The sequence below is a fragment of the Falco peregrinus genome, chromosome 8 (genome assembly GCF_023634155.1).
Source record: "Falco peregrinus isolate bFalPer1 chromosome 8, bFalPer1.pri, whole genome shotgun sequence".
Classification (NCBI taxonomy): Eukaryota; Metazoa; Chordata; class Aves; order Falconiformes; family Falconidae; genus Falco; species Falco peregrinus.
The window spans coordinates 65,688,991-65,708,946 of NC_073728.1; the positions used below are offsets into that span (position 1 = coordinate 65,688,991).

Genomic DNA, 19,956 nt, shown 5'->3' on the forward strand with positions numbered 1-19,956 from the left:
GGTTCACCTTCACACAGAAACCACAAACCAGGGAAGCTATGAATGGTTTTGGTTTTGCTGTGAAGGCAGCTCCTAAGCTAAGGTCTCCACTCTCCAAATTCCAACTGCTTGACACAAGCAGCCACCAAACACTTAAAAACCAGGATGGGCAAACACTCCTCCCACTCCAGAGAGGGTCCTTTGCTGCTGGGCAGGCACTGCTCCCACAGAGTGCTTGAGGAGACTGTCAGATGAAAAATGTATTTTCAGGCTTACTACCTTGAATAATTCAAGCTGTTGTTTTTCTGCCCCAAAAATTACCTTTGCAGCCCGGTACCCCCATGGCCCCAGCCAGCCCCTTGCCCAATGGCTGCCCTCTGGGCTGCGACTGCACAGAGCCCTGTGGGTGTGAAACGCTGGACCCCGCGATAGCTTATGTCAGTTTTCTGCCTCCAAGCATGGCACAAGGCCAGCAAAGCACTCAGGAGTTTCACCCATCTGCCCTTGTGCAGTTTCGGGGATGATGAGCCTCTCTCCCCCAGAGGAGGAAGGCTGCTTGGATGGTATTACGCCGTTGTCAGCCTTTGCAGATGCATAGCAAAACAAATAAATAACCCTGCCAGGCAGGCAGCTGTTATACGGGCAGCATTTGTATGGCTGTAGGGAAGAGCTGGGTCTGCGCCTGTAATGAACAAACAGGTTTGATGCATCTCCCTAAGAAGATGGAGATTAGTGCCCCGGCCCAGATGCCTGCCACCTGCAAGGGGCTGGGAGCTGCATCTGCTGGGGATGACAACAGCCTCTTGCTCTGCTGTGCCAGGGTTGGGCTCGGGGGAGAGAAGTCCCATCCGAGGATGCCTTGCACACAGACCAGAGCTGATGTGCCCTGGCTTTCCCACTGTGAGTATCTCCCAGTACCTGCAGTGCAGAGCCCAAACATTGCCTATGGTGTGCTCACGGCACAACTGCATCCCAGTGCCCCCAGAAAGTACCTATGCCCACTGCCCCACAGCCAGCAACATCTCACAGCCTGGGGCGCAGGGGAGACATGCACCATCCTGCCCCACGGGGCTGGTGTGCAGCACAGCCTAACCTGCTGCTCAGGGCCCCATTGGAAACCTTCTGTTTGTCTGCAACTTTCAGGACTGATTTACTCCAGCGATGTTGAAGCGCCTGAGACAAGGGCACACAGCAGGCAAATGTCTGCATCACCTCATGGTCTTTACCCTCCTTAGATTCCAGATAAGAAAAGGAAGTTGCCAGAAAATGAGGTATCACCGCATTTTACAAAGGCTTGTTATTCCTTGCAGCACCCAGGAAGGCAGTACACATCTTACCTGTTGCAGAGAGGAGTAAAGCGAACCGCAGGAGCTGAAATGGCTGGGCAAAACCACAGAAACCACCAGCAATGCTGAGCACTGCGAGTGCTGGCTCCTGCTTGCCTGACTGTGGGGGCTGGTGGGCGCCTGCCGGGGGGCTCAAAGTGGGGATTCAAAGGGTGTCTCCCGGGCAGGCCACATTTGGAAGCTCCTCTCTTGCTGAATGCAGATAGGTGCATTGGGGGAGTTTGAGCAGGATGCAAAGGGAAAAGGGAAGCGAAGTGGGCGAAACCAAGCAAATTAAACAGAAAATAGCAAAAGCAACAAAAAGCAAAGTGAATTCTGCAACAGACCTGATGGGGGATGAGTCGCTGGACGTAGAGGAGGTGGGCATAGGACTTGATGGCGCAGAGAACATGGGCCAAGACGGTGAGAGGGGTGACGTTGGGCTTGGATTCTGAGGGCTGCAAGACATAACCAGATACCTTATCAACATGCAACCACAGAAACAAACAGCAACCAAGAGACAGTCACATGACATCTGATGATAGCAAATGCCTTGGGAATATTTGGAGCATGAGACAGCTAGGAAATGAAGTGCCAAGACCTTGGGAAATGCTTCAAGGCCAGATCTGCATTTCTCTGGACAACAAGAGCTGGATCTTCCAATTAACCCCTGCTCCATCATCCCATCCAGCAAGACCAAACCCCATGTACAGAGGGCTGTCTCGCTGCTCACCACTAGCAGCCCAACCACTTACCTGCCTTGCTTTATTTCCCCCACTGCTGCCAGAAACAGTTGACGGTATTCCTGGATGTTAATGGTGCCTGCAAGCAGCCTTCATCCCTGTTTTGTGTCAGTTGTTGCAGTGTCAGAGCCTGGGCCACAACCACCTGTTTACATTTCTAACCAAACAGGTGTCAGAGGCTGGAAGCCTTGAGGAATTTGTTATCTACAGGTGGAGCCGGCCAGGGCTGGCATTTCCATGCAAACCTCCAGCTCGCAAGGGTCAGCAGCGTGAGCTTCACATCATGAGATTATGAAGGGACCCCAGCATGAGCCAGCCACCTTACAGCTCATGCAAACAGCTCACATTGCGGTAACCAACACTCCAGGGCTTCTGCCATGCTTATACATTCAGAACTGTAAAAATTTAATTGATGTGTTTTCCACATTTTACAATGAAGAACTCTTTCTCCCCCTGACGCAAACTGTTCTGGATTCCTCACTTTTAAGCTACTGCTGTCAACTGAAGTTGAATCAAGCTATTGAACTACTAAATGCTTGGAGAAGTCAAGCAAGAAGCGTTTGCTTCCTTCAAAACTGTTTGATTTGGGTCATTCTGAGGTTCACCGAAAAGCAATTACTGTACTAAAATACCAATTTGAGTCTGATTCATCTTCTACTGTTTCTATGCTCAGCAACTCATTTGTACTCCGACTCACATTGTAAACTCCGTTCCTGGTACACCACCAGAAAACCCTTTCCACACTGAAAATACCTCTGTAAAAACACGTTTTGTAAAAGCATCATGATTTAAGTTTTTTTCTTGAGAGAGGGATAGTACCTCTGATCACATGGGTCTGTGATGAGGTGGGGATAGGTTGTGACCCCACAGGCAACCCCCGGGCCATCCTCATCCCTGTCCCCAAGCTGGGGGCTCCCAGGGGAGAGGGAAGGGATATTGGGAGGGGGACTGCAGAGCATGCAGGGAAAACCTCAGCCCTGCAGTAACAGTGTTTATGGGTCCCACCAGGCCAAATGGACATTGGAGGGAGGGAAAAGACTGCACCAGGACCAACAGCATGCCAAAGGCCATCGCTTGATCTCTCCTCCCTCGTCTCAGGGAACTGGCACTTCTCCAAGAGGAATGGAAGGAAGTTGCTGAGCTGCTTTCTGACAGCACCAGGGTATAGAAAGGTGGTCCATTGCAGTCCATGTCTCTCTCAGCTCCAGGCTGTAAATACGATTTGTTCCAAATACCTGTCTGGAATTATAAAAATGCCTTTCTAGGTATGTTTAACTCTGATTTCCTCTAGTCATCATGCAGTGTGCCGTAATGTGCCTCCTTCACACTTGAGGAGAATTCTCCAGAGGAGCGTGGCATGGACCAGTAGCCAACTTGGAAAAAACCCTCAGCCTCCAGAAGGGATGAAAGCAGCCCCCTTCTCTCCAAACCAAACAAAATGGGCAGCACCAGCACACACACAGTGGGATGGAGCACGGGCAGGCTCACATGCAGGCAGCAGCCAGGGAGCCTACGCCAACTCTTAAACCTTTAATAAAAAGATGAAGTCTCTGTAAAAAGGATAATGGGTTAATCCATGATCATTCAATATCTATTAGATCACAACAGCAGAAGTTAATTGTTTCAGCCCCTGGCTTCTGCTCTTTAAGCCCAGAATTAAATATTTCATATATTAACAGAGAAGAGAATGTAACATTTTTCTTCTATTTCAAGCTGAATGTAAAACCTCAACCTCTGTTATTTAAAAGAATCAACCTTCCCCTAACATCTAAGAGGATGTCCAAGAAATATTTATGATCAATCTTGAATTTTGTGTTTTCCTGTAATTTTCTTCCCTTCAGTTTGAGTTGCAAATTACTAACTAAAAACTAAAACATCACTCTTGGCACACCAGCTTCCCTCCAGTTCATGCATCTGTGCAGCCAACACCCTGAAGCCCTCCTTGCCTGCAGCAGGCTCATCTCTGGGCTGTATCTGGGTCTTCCACCAGCACCAGCACTTGCCAAGAGGCCAGTGCCTCTTGCCAGAAGTTCCTGCGTGCCCTTCCACGCACCCCACGAGCAAAGCTGGCAGCTGGCAATCCCTGGCATTCTCTGACGGTGACAAATCAAAATTGAAAGGACAGGTCTGTGGATTTGGTCCAGTTTCTAGGGGGAAAGTGTCCATGTCATAAATATCAGCACCACAATGGCACCTAGAGGACACTACAGAAGGTTAAATTGTTGGTCTGAACTACCCTGAAGTCCATACCTGCTGAAGGCCAAACTCTTGGCTTGTTTACTCTTTGCAAAGCTGTCTCACTGGATTCAACAGAAACTAATGATTTCCTTTTGTAATTATGGGCAATACCTTTATTACGACAGAGGATTAAATGCATACAGATACAGCAGTGCATCACAGCTTTGGCAAGAGGGGTGTAAAACAGGGAACACTGACAGGCAGACAAGTAACAGATCCTCAAAATGTTCTCCTAATAATTGTCACTATTTAAAAGCAATCTTTTTTGCATTTTTCTATCATCAGAATTGTCAGTCTTTTGAAAAATTAGTAATTACCTGTACTACTTAGCCTTTAACAAATCTGTCAAGACATTGGTACTTACCATAAATCTATTTCCAACTTTAAACAGAAGGAGGTGCTACAAAGACCAACAGGTTAGCCCAGATCGCAGAAATTAACCCTTCAAGCACCAGTTCTTGCTTCTTTTTCTTTCTAGCAGGTGTAGTTGTCTGGCCATTTGTGATGATGTCCTACCTTCCTTTAAGGCAACAAGCTATATAGCACACAGGGCAGGTAATTTTGGTTTATTTTATCTGTGCATAAACATGCTTCTGCCCTCTAATGGAGAGAGCATGTTAGATGCATTTGAAGACGCCGAGAGCGCTCTCCTCTGAGCAGCAGGAACTAGAACATTTCCTTTACTGTTAGTACTGCAAGAGCAGCTGGTATTTTGGAAGCCAGAGCCTGTCGGTTATAACACCTGTATGCAATGTTCTCTGGCTTTATACAGCTAAGTTACTACAGTAAGACTCCAAGATGGTACATGTCTGCACAGCAAATGAAATATGAATGCATGGGTTTATCACCTGGGAGGCAGAGGATCTGCTAGGTGCACCCTTCGTCTTACCATGGCCTCTCACCATTCACGTAGACTCCTCCATCCTCAAAAATCTCTTCATGAAATGCACATTACCTTGTTCCGTGCATGGATTTTCTGCAGGCAAGGAGCACTGGGAAGCAAACCTTCTGGCTTCCAGCCCCTGGCTCCAGCAAGACTCCTTTCCACTGAACTGTCTGCAGGGGAGGACGAGTCCTAAGACAGCTCAGCAACCTCTAGCCATCAGATCAACTTCTTGCTTGTCACAAACCCAGTGGGCAGCAGCCTCTAACAGACCATGAAGGCCCCACACCAGGGTAGGAGAGAGCAAACAAACGGCACAGCAATTGGAGTTTGGCCAAGGTGGGACTTGGAGTCCCAATGAGCTGGTGACTGAAATGTGGCTGGGCCTGTCCCCCCTGAGAGCGGCCACCAACACCCATCAGCCCTCCCGCTGTAGCTCCCACCGCCTCAGCAGGCGGCGCTCTGGGTGCAAGAGGCAGGTCTCGCTCAGTGTGCCAGCAATGTGGGATGGCCACTGCCTCCACTACCGACCCCAGTCCTCCCCACTTTGCAATGGAAGGAATATCTGGCCACACAGGGCTCCAGGACTAGAAATTCCCAATGCACTTTTTGAGATGAAATAATTTTAAAAGAATGCAGCTCTCACTACTTGTAAAGTTGGCTCTGTCATTGTTCCACCAACTGCACAGCCTGCTACACTAATTACAGTGTGCAATGCAATCAATATGATTCTCAGAGTAGAGAGTTATTTCTGCAATGTTGCAGTAAAAAAGCCTTACAGCAAGAATCAGCACTCTGGCTGGCCTCTATCTAAGAAACTATCAACAATTTGGAGCAGGATTTTGGTGTCTTTGGGTCACTGGTAGCAAAGAAAACTCTCCATGCCCACCAAAACCACAGAGGGAACTACTAACTAATGACAGCGTGTAGATTTTTAAGATATGACAATCCTGTTTCAATCAGTTTGCTCATTGAAGAGATGAATGCGGTCCTATGATGACTGAGCTACCCCTGCACAGCTTCGCAGTCCTGCTCTGCAAGTCTTTCCAGCACATTTCCTCAAGAAGAACAAATGGACTTTTCAGGACCCTGCTGGAGCTGGCCCTCCCAGCACCTACAGACCATGGGGCTATGATGTGCACAAAGGGTTTATCTTCCTTCCGTGAAACACAGGTATTTATTTTCAAGATACTGCTGAAGTATCACTTTCTGAGCTTACGTGACTGCAAGACCCAAGTCCTGTCTCATTAGAGAAGTCAGTGCACAAGAGCAAACAGACTATTCGGAGGTCTCTGGCATTTTGGAAAATGAGTTTTCCTATAGGATCCAATTTCCTTACTGTTTCTCATGGAAAGAGCAGCGGTGGTGAGGGGCTTTGGGGAAATGTTGGCTGCTGCCTGCTTTCAGTTTTGCCTGCAGAAACCAAATGTCATCTGGATCTTTTTTTTTTTTTTTTCCCTTCTTCTTATTCTGCAGGACTTTGCGAGGGGTTGTTCCTGTTCAGTGCATAGTGGGAAACAAAACAGAGAAAAAAATGCTGAGAACCAAAAATACCAGAAGCAGGAAACAAAGAAGTGGGTAAAATTAGAGTCTTCCAAGGTGGGTATGGACTCTTCCCCAACAGAAGCAGCTGACAGAACTCCACGAGTCCATGGCCCAACATGTCCTGAGGCTCTTGCCTTTTGTGCCGGTCCGTCTGTACCCCTTGAAAGCAGTGGCCATGACCTGCAACTCAGCGACGAGGTAAAACTGCCCTGGAAAGGGCATGATGCAGGAGGACATCGTGTCGTGGTGGTCAGCCCACTGGCTGTGGGGGCACCTGTGCCTTCAAATCCTGTCTGCCCCTTTGGAAACCCCACTCTTCCAGCAAACCAGCGTACTTCAAAACGGATTCAGAAGCTAAATCCTAGTCTCTGCTTCCCATGCCTGCTGTACACACTGCCTTTCCCACTCTGATGCATAATTTGCTGCCTGAACATGCAATAAAAGAAGCAACTCTCATTTCCAGGCTCCAGGCTCCCTTTCAGTTGCTGTAGCCAAAACATCTCTTTTCTAATCCCTTCCCATAACCTGCCTCTTCTCAATTCTTCTTTCTCTAAACCTGCCTACCCAGACTGCCTCTTCCTTTACACAGCTCAACTCCTTAAGGCATTTACAGGTCTGAAGAGTTATTCTCCACAGGGTTTCTAGACAACCTCTGCTGCTTTGTTCTTCTGTCTGAGAGGGTATCAGTCCCACTTCAAAAATGTTTACAACTTGTTGTTTACTTTTGTGGAACTCGGGGCTATTTCTGATACAGAACATCTAACAACTATGAATGGACATAGTCTACTGATGAATTAAAGCCCTTTCATGAAATCACCTCAAGAACAAATAACAATTTTCCCATTCTGACATTTCCAATAACTGACTGCATTAAAATACATCAAGGACCACCCAGCCCTTTACCTCCTGATCAGTTCCTATAGAACAAAGCTGCAGAGCATATGGCTCTTCTCAAAGCTAACCAGAAAAAAGAATGATTACAGGATTATTTAGTGCTAGGGCACTTAAACTCTGCTAGAACAAGGACAAGATTACAGCTCATCAGTGGACACGACTCTGTTGCCTAAAAGAAAGGGGAGACAGCCTTGAGTTGAGCTCATGAAGTTCATGCAATGCTGCAGGTCCAAGCAAAGCTCCAAGCGCAGATGGATGGGCTCTAGCAAGCAATTCCCCAGGCTCTGGTTGCACTGCAGATTAGTAATGGGACCACATATGACCTATAGGTGACCATTAGCTCACAGGGCTTCAGACTGGCAGGATAATTTCTCTGTTTGGTACTTTAAATGCAAGAAAAATGATGTTAAACTCTCTCCAGTGTTGTTCTCTTGGGAGTTATCTTACTGCATAATCATTCAGGTGGAAAGTAACGACACACTTAGGGAAATAAGCGGCAAAAATGCACTGCAGTCAATATCACTTGACCAAACAGTTCCAAAAAACTTCAGCTTCTTCAGCACGGACTTTTCCCACATCTCCATTTACTAGTTCCTCTGTCTCCACAAGCACAGATTACAGAATGTTCATTTCAATAATGTGGATGTGTCCCTCTCTGTAATCTTGAAGATACCCAGCCCATTCGTTTGTCTTGTCACTTTGATGCTTGTCTTATTTCCCATATGTAGACATATTTCACCACTTTAGTAATGTCATAAAACATCTAAAAGCTTTTCCACTTGAGTAAGAGAGAGACTGGGAAGAGTTCTGACTTTGGGAAGGAGAGCTGGAGTTTTTCTTGTCCCAAACAGACAGTTCCATTTCCAAGTACAGGCAGATGATGCCTGATGTTTCAAAGGGATGCAATGACATTGCTGGATTGGTACAGCCTTCTGGCATAAAGCTTAGAGACTGATGTTAATGTTGGAGAAAGGCTAAGTGAATAAGCAAAGAATAAGAAATGGATGCATTTTCAGCATGAGTAAGCGTTGGAGTGCTGGGCTGGTGCATATGCCAGCACAACCACTGGGTAGGCCTCTTCCCCAGCCGGTGGGATCCAGGCAACAGAAGCATCATGCCAAAGCATCATGCCATCTTAATATGGAACAGTATTTCATTAACAGTTGCACAACTTGTTTATAACAGAGAACTTGCAGTTTCACTAGCAAGTTACCAACCCATCAGTCACCGCTCTTACAGAAATGTCGTACCAGCATTGGAAGTAGGACAGGCAAGAAGAGATGGGGCAGGGCAGAGGCAACCATGGGACCACACCAACGTGTCTTGAGGTCCTGCACAACACCAAGCCTGGACACAATGTGTTCTGCCTTGCTCCACCATTTGCTTGGCAGCTGTATTTTCTGCTCCATTAATAACTCCTCTCTGCTCAAAATGCTCTCAGCAGACCAAAAATCAAGCTGGCGGATTTTACGTTGAACCAAGTGCTTTCAAACTATATTAATGCTCTTAATTATTAATAGAAAAAGTTGTAATGTGACAGTAGGAAGCTAAGCAGCAGTTTAGGAGGGAAGTATTGGTAATTCAGGAGCCAGCATCTTAGTCACATCTTTTCCATTGCACCACTGCTTCTAATACATGAGGTAGTTCAGCAAGTCTGGATGCATTAGTCACCAACAAATTGTATTCACAATTAAGGAGAACTCGACAGTCCTCCAGAAATCTCTCATTTTTCTCTGGCATTCAATCCACTGCTATCTTACATCCCCCAGAAAAGAAAACTCTCCCATCTGCTACCCCAGCAACCATATGGGATTCTCAGAAAATGAAGGAAATTAAAGTCCCTGTGGGATCACAGCTCCCAGATCAGCTGGGGTGTGTTTGGTAGGATCAAATATTTGATCTAAACAAAGCCTGTGCACAGAGCCCCCATGCTTTGCAGCGTTTGCCAACCCTAAGTGGCTGAAACCTGCCATATGCACTTGAGGGTGGCCTCGTTCCAGGAAGCTGGAGCTGCAGGGAAGCTGACTGATACCTAACGAGGCTGTTCTCACTGCCAGCCACTATCACCCTGAACCCAGGGTAGGACTGCCCCCAACCCTCTGCCCAAGGCTGCTGGAGAGCCTGCATCGTAGCACCAGCCCCATGTTGCCCCATTGCCCCGGCCTCAAGAACCTGCAGCAGCCCAGCTTCAGGCTCAGGGCGGGGGAAATCAGTCTTTGTTTCCCAAAACCAAACCTCCCTTTTGCAGGCAGAGATGTTCTGCTGCAAGGCGCCAATGAGAGGATGACTGGACTGCCCACAGTGCAGCCAGGGCAGCTACACAGGGAGATGCTGGGAGCTGACTGTTTTGTCCTGCATGCTCTCAGACCCTAACATAAGCCCCCCAAAAAAAGGAAAGTTCTGCAAACACCCAAGAAGATCAGTCATTAGGGGGTGGCCAGCAGCAACCCACCCCACAGGCTGTTACTGTCAGCTCTCTGAAGGAAGAAAACTTTCTTCTACTTTTTAAGTAATTTCTGGAAATGGTCAGAAAAGTTACTCCACACCGTAAAAAATTCATTCCTGGCTAAGTAATCTTCCTCACATAATTTGATAGAAGGCCATTTCCAGACTCAAATCCTAAAAAACACAGAGACAGTTCATTTAAGAAGGCTTAAATAGCATCATGAGCTAGAACTCTTATTTTTGTATTGTGCATAACACCTGTCCACCTAAGTTATACACAGTGGGAAAAACAATGAGGATTATTTTGGCCTGTAAAAATTGTTTGAAAAAAATGGGTGAGTAAAGTCCCTGCATTTACTCAATTTGCCTGATTTCCTTTTGTGTATTTGTTCTTGTGCTGCTTTGTTTTGCAAGGATTCTGCAAACATCAGTTATAGAGAGCTGATCAGAGCATTTCACTCTAAACCCCAAAGACTACAATACTGAAATGATCCAATTAGATCATATTTATCATAAGAAGCTCCATTTTTGTTCTGTTCTTTCTTTTTTCACCTTTTTTTTTTTTCCACTTAAACCCAAACTTTTAACATTTTTGCCTCATCAACTCTCATCAGCAAAATCCTCCTCCTCCAGTTGCACATCCCCTCCCAGTGCAGCCCAGCTGGGAGGTGTGAGCATGACAACCCTCCCAGTTTACTGGCCCAAACTCAATTCCTCTGCCTGCAATCCAGCTGAAAATATACCCTTTTCTCCCTTCCCATTAATCAAATACAGTAAAGATTAATCCATTTGATTCACTTCTCTTTTTTTGGTTGGTTATTTTCTCACTTCTTTGTAACATTTCATGCGCTCTCCCAAGCCTCCCTGTGGGCTGCACCCACTGCTGTGCCCAGAGTCCCTGAGGTGTTTGGGGAGGACCCAGGAGGTCTCTAACCCAAGTGCCTGCTCAAGCAGGGTGGCTGTGACACTGGAGCTGGTTGATTCACCAAGGCTTGGAAACCTCCAAGGAAGAAGACTGCAGGCACCAGTACCACGTTAGTATTACAACATTACATGTGGAAGAGCCTGGCTCTTGCAAGAGACCTGGAAAACATTTTTTAGCATGTCAAACATAATTAAAGCCACAGAAAAGCACATAATTTTAAGTTCCATCTTTGGTTGCCTTATTTAAAAGCTGCAGATATATTGGACAGAGATGGTTAGTTGGTGTCGTTATTTGAAGCAGCAGCAGCGGAGGGGCAAACCAGCATGGGCTGGAAGAGCTCCAATTCCCCGGTGGTCCTCAATGACAGCTGAGGCTGAGCCTTGGCTGTGTCATATAGAGACCTCTTCACCTTCAAGCTCATGTGAACTTGCTGGCACAAACTCTTTCTAACTATAGCACTGCTCCTCAAAAACCACATCAGAGCAATCAGCGAGGCAGGGCAGAGATCTGTGCTGCTACCTAAAGGCTGATGCTGTTGAATGGCAAGCAGACAGCTGCTGGAGCTTTCCTGCACCCACCACCACCACAATGCCACGTGACAGCCTGTGCGTGGACGGGCACCCTGGCTGTGCTTAAAGAGGGGATAAGTTTTCCCTGCTCCTGGGAGTTCCCTGGCAGGATCTCCAGGAGCGAGGTCTGGGCATTGTTTAAGCAGACAGCTGTTTCCATGCCTGCAGCTAGCTCTCCTCTCCCCCTCTCTCAGCTCTTCAGCCCAGTGTGGGCAGAAGACAGAGGGGATTTTCCTCTTCCTCCACAGGGGACATGGCTGCAGGGGACACGGCTGCTTGCGTTCATGTTTTTCCAAGCCCCGGCGCAGACGACAACAAAAGATGAAACAGTGCTCCTTCCTCCCATGATTTCCTTTCCTACTGTCCAGTAAACCAGCTGGGACACCTTCACTGCAGGAAGCCTGGGGATGGCTTCCCACCTGGTCGGCCTTGCCAGAGCCCGCTGCCACCGTGGCCAGGTGCCGGCAGCCGCAGGGCTGAGCTGGGCAAAGCGGGGAGCAATGCCAGCATGCGGGGGCAGACAAATAATTGGCGGTGGTTCTTATGCTGCTGATAATTTCCCAGCTTAGCACTGCCCTGTCAACAGTGTCTGCACAGCAGCTTGCGCACAGCCAACACGCAGCTGGACAGAAAGTGGACCAGGGCAAATTAATTGGCAGGCAAGATCCCTTACGGCAGCAGAAAGGGCCAGGGAGATTGAGTTACCTCCATTTTAGTTTAAAGTGGTGGTGTTACAGCTCCAGCTAATTTATGAAGTTAATTAGGCACAAGGATCTTCTTTCAGAGGGAGACAGGATGTCTTTGTGAGCGAGCAGCCCTGTTTGCCTCCTGCCCCATGGGGGGACATTGTCAGCTTTTTGCTGGGAAATTGGATTGTGTGGGAGGAGGGGGTGGCTGGCCCCAGGACAGCCACCCCACGGAGGTGGTCCCCATCTGAACCCTGCTCACATGCAGCTCCCCTGCCCGCCCCAGCTCATTCCCAGCCCTGGCAGTTGTAGCTGCTGGGTGACTGGGGAGGTTTGGTACATTTTCAACATTTTCAGTACCTGTGTAGTACGGCTGGAAACCAGCACTGCCATAAAAAAAAAAAAAAAAAAGACTCCCACATTCGTCAAAAGACTTTTACAAGGCCGAGTCTGGGCTACATCCTTGATTTTGAATTAAATCTGCCTGCAGAAAGAGGAACCAAATAATGTGTTCAGCTGTTTCTTTAAAATATTTTGTCCATGGTGACATTTATAGATGGCAGAAAGATCTAATTTACAGTCATTTTGCTTTCAGCAGTCTCAATAAAAATTTTGGCTTGGCTCACGCCTGAGAGATTCTGCCCAAAAGAAACTCAGATGCAGACAGAGCAGAGGTTCTCAAAGTGGAGCCGGGATGCAGGGGCTGAGCAGGCTGGGGCAAGCACTGCATGGCAGCCACAGAGCAAAACACATGCTGGGACCCACAGCTGGCCAAAGTCAAAAGTGAGAAGGGGGACAGCAGGCAGGAGAGGAGAAACTGAAAAAGAAAGGACTGGCCAGCAGGAAGATGAGGCTGAGATCTGCACATCAGTTCATAACAAAATACAGACTGTTCTGCTAGCTGCCCCAGGGAAGACTTTGTTGTAGTATCTTCGATTCCTGCATCCATTTCCCCACAATGGCCATAATGTATTTTCAAATACTGCTTTATTTGAAAGTAAAATTTCCATTAGCCAATATTTGTCTGAGGCAGTTTCTTTGAAGAAAATACTGCTATGTAGCTATTTCCACACTAATTACATGAATTAAGAAAGCAATGAAAGGGCAATGTCTGTATTTTCTTTCCTGGGCTTTCAAGAAAGCTGTCTTTTAAACGTATGCCCCTGAATTTTAAGGCACTTTTTTAGATCTCTTGGAGGGAGATCTAACTTGATTCGGTTTGCGAGAGCGCTCTTAGATGTTCTCAGAGCAAAACACACAAACAGAGTGGGGCTGTTCAAAGGCAGATACTTCTGAAAAGTCTCCTGAGAGGCAGCACTGGGAAAAGCCATGGACAGCGGGAGTCAGGGTGGAGGAGCTGAGGGACAGCCTGGAACATGGAGCCTCTGAAGAGGCCGTCTGTCTGTCCGTCCGTCCATCTTTGACAGCCCACACACCCCACGCAGGTGATAGCACCCAGAGGAGTGCACCCATGGTAACCACAAAGCAGCAGGTTCAAAGCAACCATGTAACTCATTTCTGCTGGGAAAGGGAAGATAGGCACTTGATCCCATTAGTGAAAGAGCTCAGCCTGACAAATTACCTTTGTTTTAATGGATGAGTAGAAAATATTTTGATGTATGACTACTAGTTCACGTGGAGTTAGCCACAGAACTGGAGACTTATTTTATGAGAATATTTGGCTTAATTTTCAAGCTCAATTTGTGGAAAGTTTCTAGATCAAGAGCCAACTAAAAAGTGAAAGAGCTAAAGCTTTGAAAAGTTGTTACACCAAACTCTGAAGCATACAAAAAGCCCACATAGCAGAAAAAAAGATAAACCTTCCATCTTTGATCTTTTCCTTCTGCAAGCCCAAAGCAATGAGCCTGCCATGCGGAGGCACTGGGGGAGGCTGGCAACCCTTCACTGCTGGACCTTTCTTCTTGGCCAAACAGCCTTAAATATCTCATCTCAAATGGAAGTTTGTAACTTCCCTCTGCCCTTCCAAAACAAGATCACTGCTCTTGTGGCCTACAAGCATTGTTCTTTTTCACGTATCTTAAAATACCTCATGGAAACATACAGATGCTTAGAAAATAAATCCAGGATTATTTAAACACAACATAGGAAAGAATTAACGAAATATATACACACATGTATATATATATGCAAGCTTTAAAATGTTTTGCCATCAGCAACTACATCTCAAGTACTGAGTACGCTGCTTGTGTTTTTCATGAACCAGGTTTAAAGATGTTTGCCAGACCCTTGAACCACCAAAGTTTATGGAGCTTTCTAACTGCCGGCACAATCTGGGACTCCCAAGTTAAAACTGCTTTAAAAAAACCAAACATACAGGCACCCTTATAACAGTCTGCACCAAAATAAATCAGTCAGTCATAACTGTGAACATTATGTCATCTGGAATAAGCCAAGCAACAGACCAGGAATTTTAGGATCTTTTCTCAAAGAAGAAAACTAGGAGATGAGCAGTTTCTGTTTTAAACTGGAAATAATCTCTACTCTTCTTGAGTACAAAGCCAAACCCACATCTAAAATAAAAAATGCACCCCCAGAGATGTCTGCCTAAATCCCCCTGCCTGGCTCAGCACAGAGGAACGTCCCTGGGTCCTCCGGCAGATAACTGTGGAGTAGGAAGCTTGCTTTGCCAGCTGGATTATCTGCCTTTTTGCTGCAGAAATTTGGCATTTTCCCCTCTCCCCAGGTCCCAGCCCACCCTGCGGTGCTGCCAAGTGCCCTTCAAGCCATGCTTATGATGAGTCTCTGCAGCAAACTCATTTTTCTTCCTGGCACAGAACCTAACACCTCATTTTTGCTGTGCTGTCCCTAATCTTACTCTAGTAACCTTTTAATAGTTCCTGTGACTCCAAGCAGGAGAGGAAACAATTACATTTGGGGTAACTTCACCCCAATCTGCGTCAAATGGCACAGGCTTTCTGCTGCAGAGGGCAGTGTCATGGCTGAGCACCCTCTGCCCCTCCAGACAAAATTATAAATTATGTGCAGATCTGTTATTAGGAGTGTCCCAGGGTTCTTCCCCATTTCTGTGAGCAAAGTGGCAGCACCTCACAGCTCTGTTAGGAGACGGAAAAGACGCAAATCCTGACCAGCCACATAAGGCGGTATCGAGAGAAGGAAAGATGAAATAATTGTGCATCGTAACACTGCTTGGAAGGCAATACTTTGAGCAACAATTTCCCTGGGGGCCTGGGGTTGGGGCCCAGCCAGGGCACCTCTCCCACCAGCTTCAGGCCACCCCACCCCGCTGGGACTCCAAATGCCAAGCCTAAACCCCCCTGTCTCAGCACATAAGGTTATTCCGGAGGAGCTATGGCTACAAGATATTACCTAATCCTTAAAAAATGCCATTTTTTGTTTGTCAGTCAGGAGATCTGTCCCTTGAGGCTGGCCTTTGCTATTAAAACCCAGATTAGGCAAAAGCCCAGCAATTTGGGGGCTGGGCCAAGCTTTGCATGGCTGCACAGAGCAGGGCTGGTGGGAGACACACCTCCCCAGCCCAAGCAGTTACCAGCTGTGATTTGCTGTATCAGATAACGGTGCCAGGCACACACAGGCACTCAGGGCTTTAATCCCCCTGACAAAGGGCAGCAGAGGACCCGCAGTGACAGAGGAGGGCCTGGGGGGAATCCCAGCCCAGAGCTGTTGGCCTTGACAATGCCTCTCCCGGCTCCTCCCTTTCACTAGAGCTGCAGTGGCTCCTGGCCAGCCGGCCACAATGCAGTGGAAGGAAGAAGAAACAGCTTTGTTTAGCCCAAAGCCCTGCAATTAATCAAGTTCCTATTTCCTCGTGATCCTGCTTCACCTACCCTAAATGCACCGAGCAGTTTCTATACCGTGTAAGACTCCAGGCACCCTGTGCTCACCACTAGGTTTTCTCTGCAATTTTGTATGAACAAGAGAGAATCAGAAAATGAAGCTAAAGTAAAAAAAAATGTCTTTACTAGGACAAGCACCATTGGATGTCATTAAGAGTTCAATGCAATGTGGTACTCCCCACAAAACAGGCTGGCAGACCCATCCCTACTGGCTGTGTCCCCGGGACACCCTCCTGAGTACCAGCTCTCCCATCCAGGAGGAAGACCACCTCTCTGAGCACAAACTACCCCATTTTTTATAGCAAGACACATCAATACAAAAACCCAATGCATTTTCCCAGTCCTTTTCCAAATTAAAAGTGGGGCTGAATATTGGGGTGAGGGGAGAATGGGTAAGAATCCAGGTTCCTCAGGAAAAGGACTATTTGATTTATGAGAAAATTCCTTAAGTCGTCCCAGTGATGCTATTTCAGACAGACATTCCCAAAGTAGCTGGCAGGAAGGCAGGATGAGGGTGGGACCTGCTCCTGCACTTTCTGCACCTCTAATTGCTGTTATTCTTCAGGAATATAAACACCACGAGCAAAAGCGAAGATAGCCATGAAAACCTCTGCAAAACAAGGGCAAGTGAGTAAAAGGGAGAGGAACTGCCGAAGCTGAGTAGGTTAAGGGCTCACTTCTGACACAGCACAAAGGACAGATGGGCAGACACAGTGCAGAGGATGGTGCCTGCTCGCTCCTGCCCGCTCCAACCAGCTTGCTCTGGGCAGGGTGGCAGCTGGACCCTCCACCAGCCCGCTCTGAGGGTTCGCTAGCTCCCCTGGCCATGTGCAGGGCAGATCCTCTGATGGTCTATAGATAATGTTTTTTCCTTTTAAAAGCATTGCTGGGTTCCTATCTCCTGAACCACATTCATCCTTTTGAAATGGGTAATATACTTATATATGGAAAATACAGCACAAAACCATGAAGTGCATTGGTTCTGCACCTCACATCATTTGATAACAGGTAAGGTATTATCTTAGAAATACTCTGACCTGTAAGCCTGACCTCCCAGAAATGCTGGTGCACAGAGGGAAACATAAGCTCAAAAATTCCCTGGCAGGTCCATCCATGACCAGAGGCTCTTCCACACCCCAGCACTGCCATACTCATCGTACCCTGTCAAGGGGAGCCAGCAGCTGCCTGAACCCTGAGCTGCTCTTAAACCAGTTACCTGTGAGCAGTTAAACAGCAGGGAGGGATTTAATAAGCAGAAGAGGAATAAACAACTCAAAGGGGCTTGACTGCACATGCACCTTTCTTCCTACCTGCATGTATCAGCAAGCGGGGCTGAGTATGGCTTTAAGCACATAACTGCTGCTGAGACCTATGGGAGGTGATCCGCTCATCCAGCATGCTGTGCTCCCAGGCTCTGCTGCTCCACGTGGGATGTGCAAAAAAGAGCTACAGGAGCCACATTCCCAGCACATGCAGGATGCCCATGCTCCATCTGCATCGCCTCCAGGGACGTGGAAGCTGGAGAGGACACAGCTGGACTGCAATGGGGGATCCCACCTTCAGCATATGACAGTACCAGCCAGAAAAGCCAGCTGAACTTTAAACTGTGCAAATTTGACCTGGACATCAGAAATGGGAAAAATAAATCCTATATTGCTGTTTGCAGAGCATTGGTTCTGGATCAGTCTAAAGCTCAGACCTCAAAACTAGCAGGGCTTTGCAGATAATGCCAGAATTATTTGTACGATCCTAGCAGAATACAGAAATGGATAGTGAAAGAGAGAGAAATAGAAGGCAGATGCATTTGACATGGGCGTTACTGAGAATGTATATGTAACCTGCCAGCTCTCAAAGCCCTCGTGAGGACAGGGCCACGCCAACAGGGCGGCAACAGCCAGAGATGAAACTAAACTGCTAGACCAGATGTGGCTCAGGCATACAGCTCCATCCTGAGGGCAGACTGGAGCTGATCCTGCTTGGTGCTGGCAGCACATCCCCAGTGCCGTGGTGCTGCCACCGTGGCCCACTACAATGAGAGCAGCAGCTGACTCAGCTGGAGCACATACAGCCCTAACACCCTCCTGTGCTGCTGCTGACTCTGTGACCCAAGGTGCAGACCACAGCCTTGGCAGCCTGCTGGCGCTATACCCCTTATTCATCACACGGGATGACCTTGTTACCCAGCAGCAGCAGCATTCAGCTGACAAGGATGGCAAACCTTTTTGCCAAGTCAGCAAGATGTTATCTGGTGAGTGCAACAGTTTGTTATTAACCATCTTCATTTGCATTTTAAAGGTGTGAAAAACTCATCAGCAACTAACTAGCATCTGCCTTGCAAGACCAGCTGGTTCACCCGACCCCATCCAACACCAGTGTCAGAATTAGTAACTTCAACTGCAGCTGGACATTTTCCTAGCTTGAAATGGAACACTTCTGAGCAGCTGCCATCCTGGCTCTTACTGTTGAATCCGGTGTGATAATGATGGGATTTACATTTAGGATGTAAATCCCAGGGCAGGACAGAGGGCAGAATCAAGACTGCTGTTGCTGCCCCTTGGACAAACCACCTTGGCCTCTCCACCTCTATTTACCCAACTAGACACTCAATAGAATACATCACAAATCACAAGTTATCTGTAAAAAAACCAAAACAAACCAAAAAAACCTAAAAAGCAGCTGAGCACTTCTAGAACTTTAGAAAGGCAGAAATGACAGTATTTTGTGACAGCAGCTGACAGACATGGAGACCATCACTGACCAACCGTGGGTTAGCTCTGCAGCCATGAGAAAGCTCAGCTTTCCCAGCACTGCACAAGCTTACCAAGGTTTTAAAGCACTGTATTTTATAGGAAGATAGATCCACTCCTGAGGCTAGGTTTCTTCCACTGTGTAAGTCAAACTGTGCAAGAGTCAGGGTGCCCAGGTGACCGCCATGTCACCCACTAGGAGAAGTGCTCCTTGGAGCACTCAGGCACGTAACCTCTTTGCCATGCTTTCATCAAGCTCTGCTCAGAGAATAAAATGGCACTGTCTCACAGCTGCTCTATGCTGAATAAAACAAAAGCTGGATATGGCTGTAAAAAGTTCTCAGGCTTTCACATCCTCCAAGTAAATCCCCAGACATGCTCTCTGTGTGCCTTCACAGGGGTCTTTCTACAAATAAGTTTATTCTAGCTGCCAGCCTCACATGGCACCCAGAAACAGAGGAACTCTCCCATGAATTCCTAACCAACACCAGCTTCTGCTGCCCTTTACACCTGGCTAATCTTCCTGCAGACAGTGTAGGGATGTGGATCCTGAAATAAGAAGGATTTATTCTTACAGTAACTTGACTAACAAAGCAGGGTACAGTAATGTTCACATCACTTCTACTACTGAAGACTCCACAAAAGTTTAAAAAAAGAATGAAAAGCAAAACTAAACTATTTTTGCTGCAGAGATCTGCATTCTGTGTGGGTACAGAGAGTGGAGCTGCTGAAAAAGGCTGTATCATGTTTATGTAGTTATTTTTCAGAGTGGAAAAAGTGACTTAAATTCTGCAAGGAATCAGCAGCATTTAAAGGTCTATTTACGTCTCCTTGCATGTGTTTGCTTACGTGTGTCACAGCTTATAATTGCCAAAGCTGTTTGCATGTTCAAGGGATTATTTGTTCCAAAACCCACTATCTATCCTGTGTGATACACTGATGACACTATGCTGGTTTGTCTGCTGCTAGACATGGATTTGGGATGGCGAGGAACTTCAGAGCAAAGAAGGGACAGGGCAATGGGGAGAAGCTGCATCCTCCAATCACCACATTGAGGCCACTGGCACCATGGCTTCAGCATGCTGTCACCCCTCTCTGCTGCTGCTGCCACCCCCAGCTCTCCTCCCGCCTGCTTGGCCTG

The 19,956-nt window shown here is 47.3% G+C and overlaps 1 protein-coding gene across 8 annotated transcripts in view; it reads right to left on the reverse strand.

Annotated features, from left to right (window-relative positions):
* Positions 1-19,956, reverse strand: part of ARHGAP26 (Rho GTPase activating protein 26) — a 204,711-nt gene that overhangs the window by 11,925 nt on the left and 172,830 nt on the right. For 5 of the 8 annotated variants that reach the window (XM_055811570.1, XM_027781305.2, XM_005233651.4 and 2 more), the window contains one exon: positions 1,652-1,762. In XM_055811570.1, the coding sequence (XP_055667545.1) occupies positions 1,652-1,762 (111 nt within the window). Of the gene's footprint in view, positions 1-1,651; positions 6,665-7,065; positions 7,777-8,837; positions 10,227-19,956 lie in introns of those variants that run through there. The other 3 variants (XR_008748319.1, XM_027781303.2, XM_027781304.2) reach the window with 3 other exon arrangements.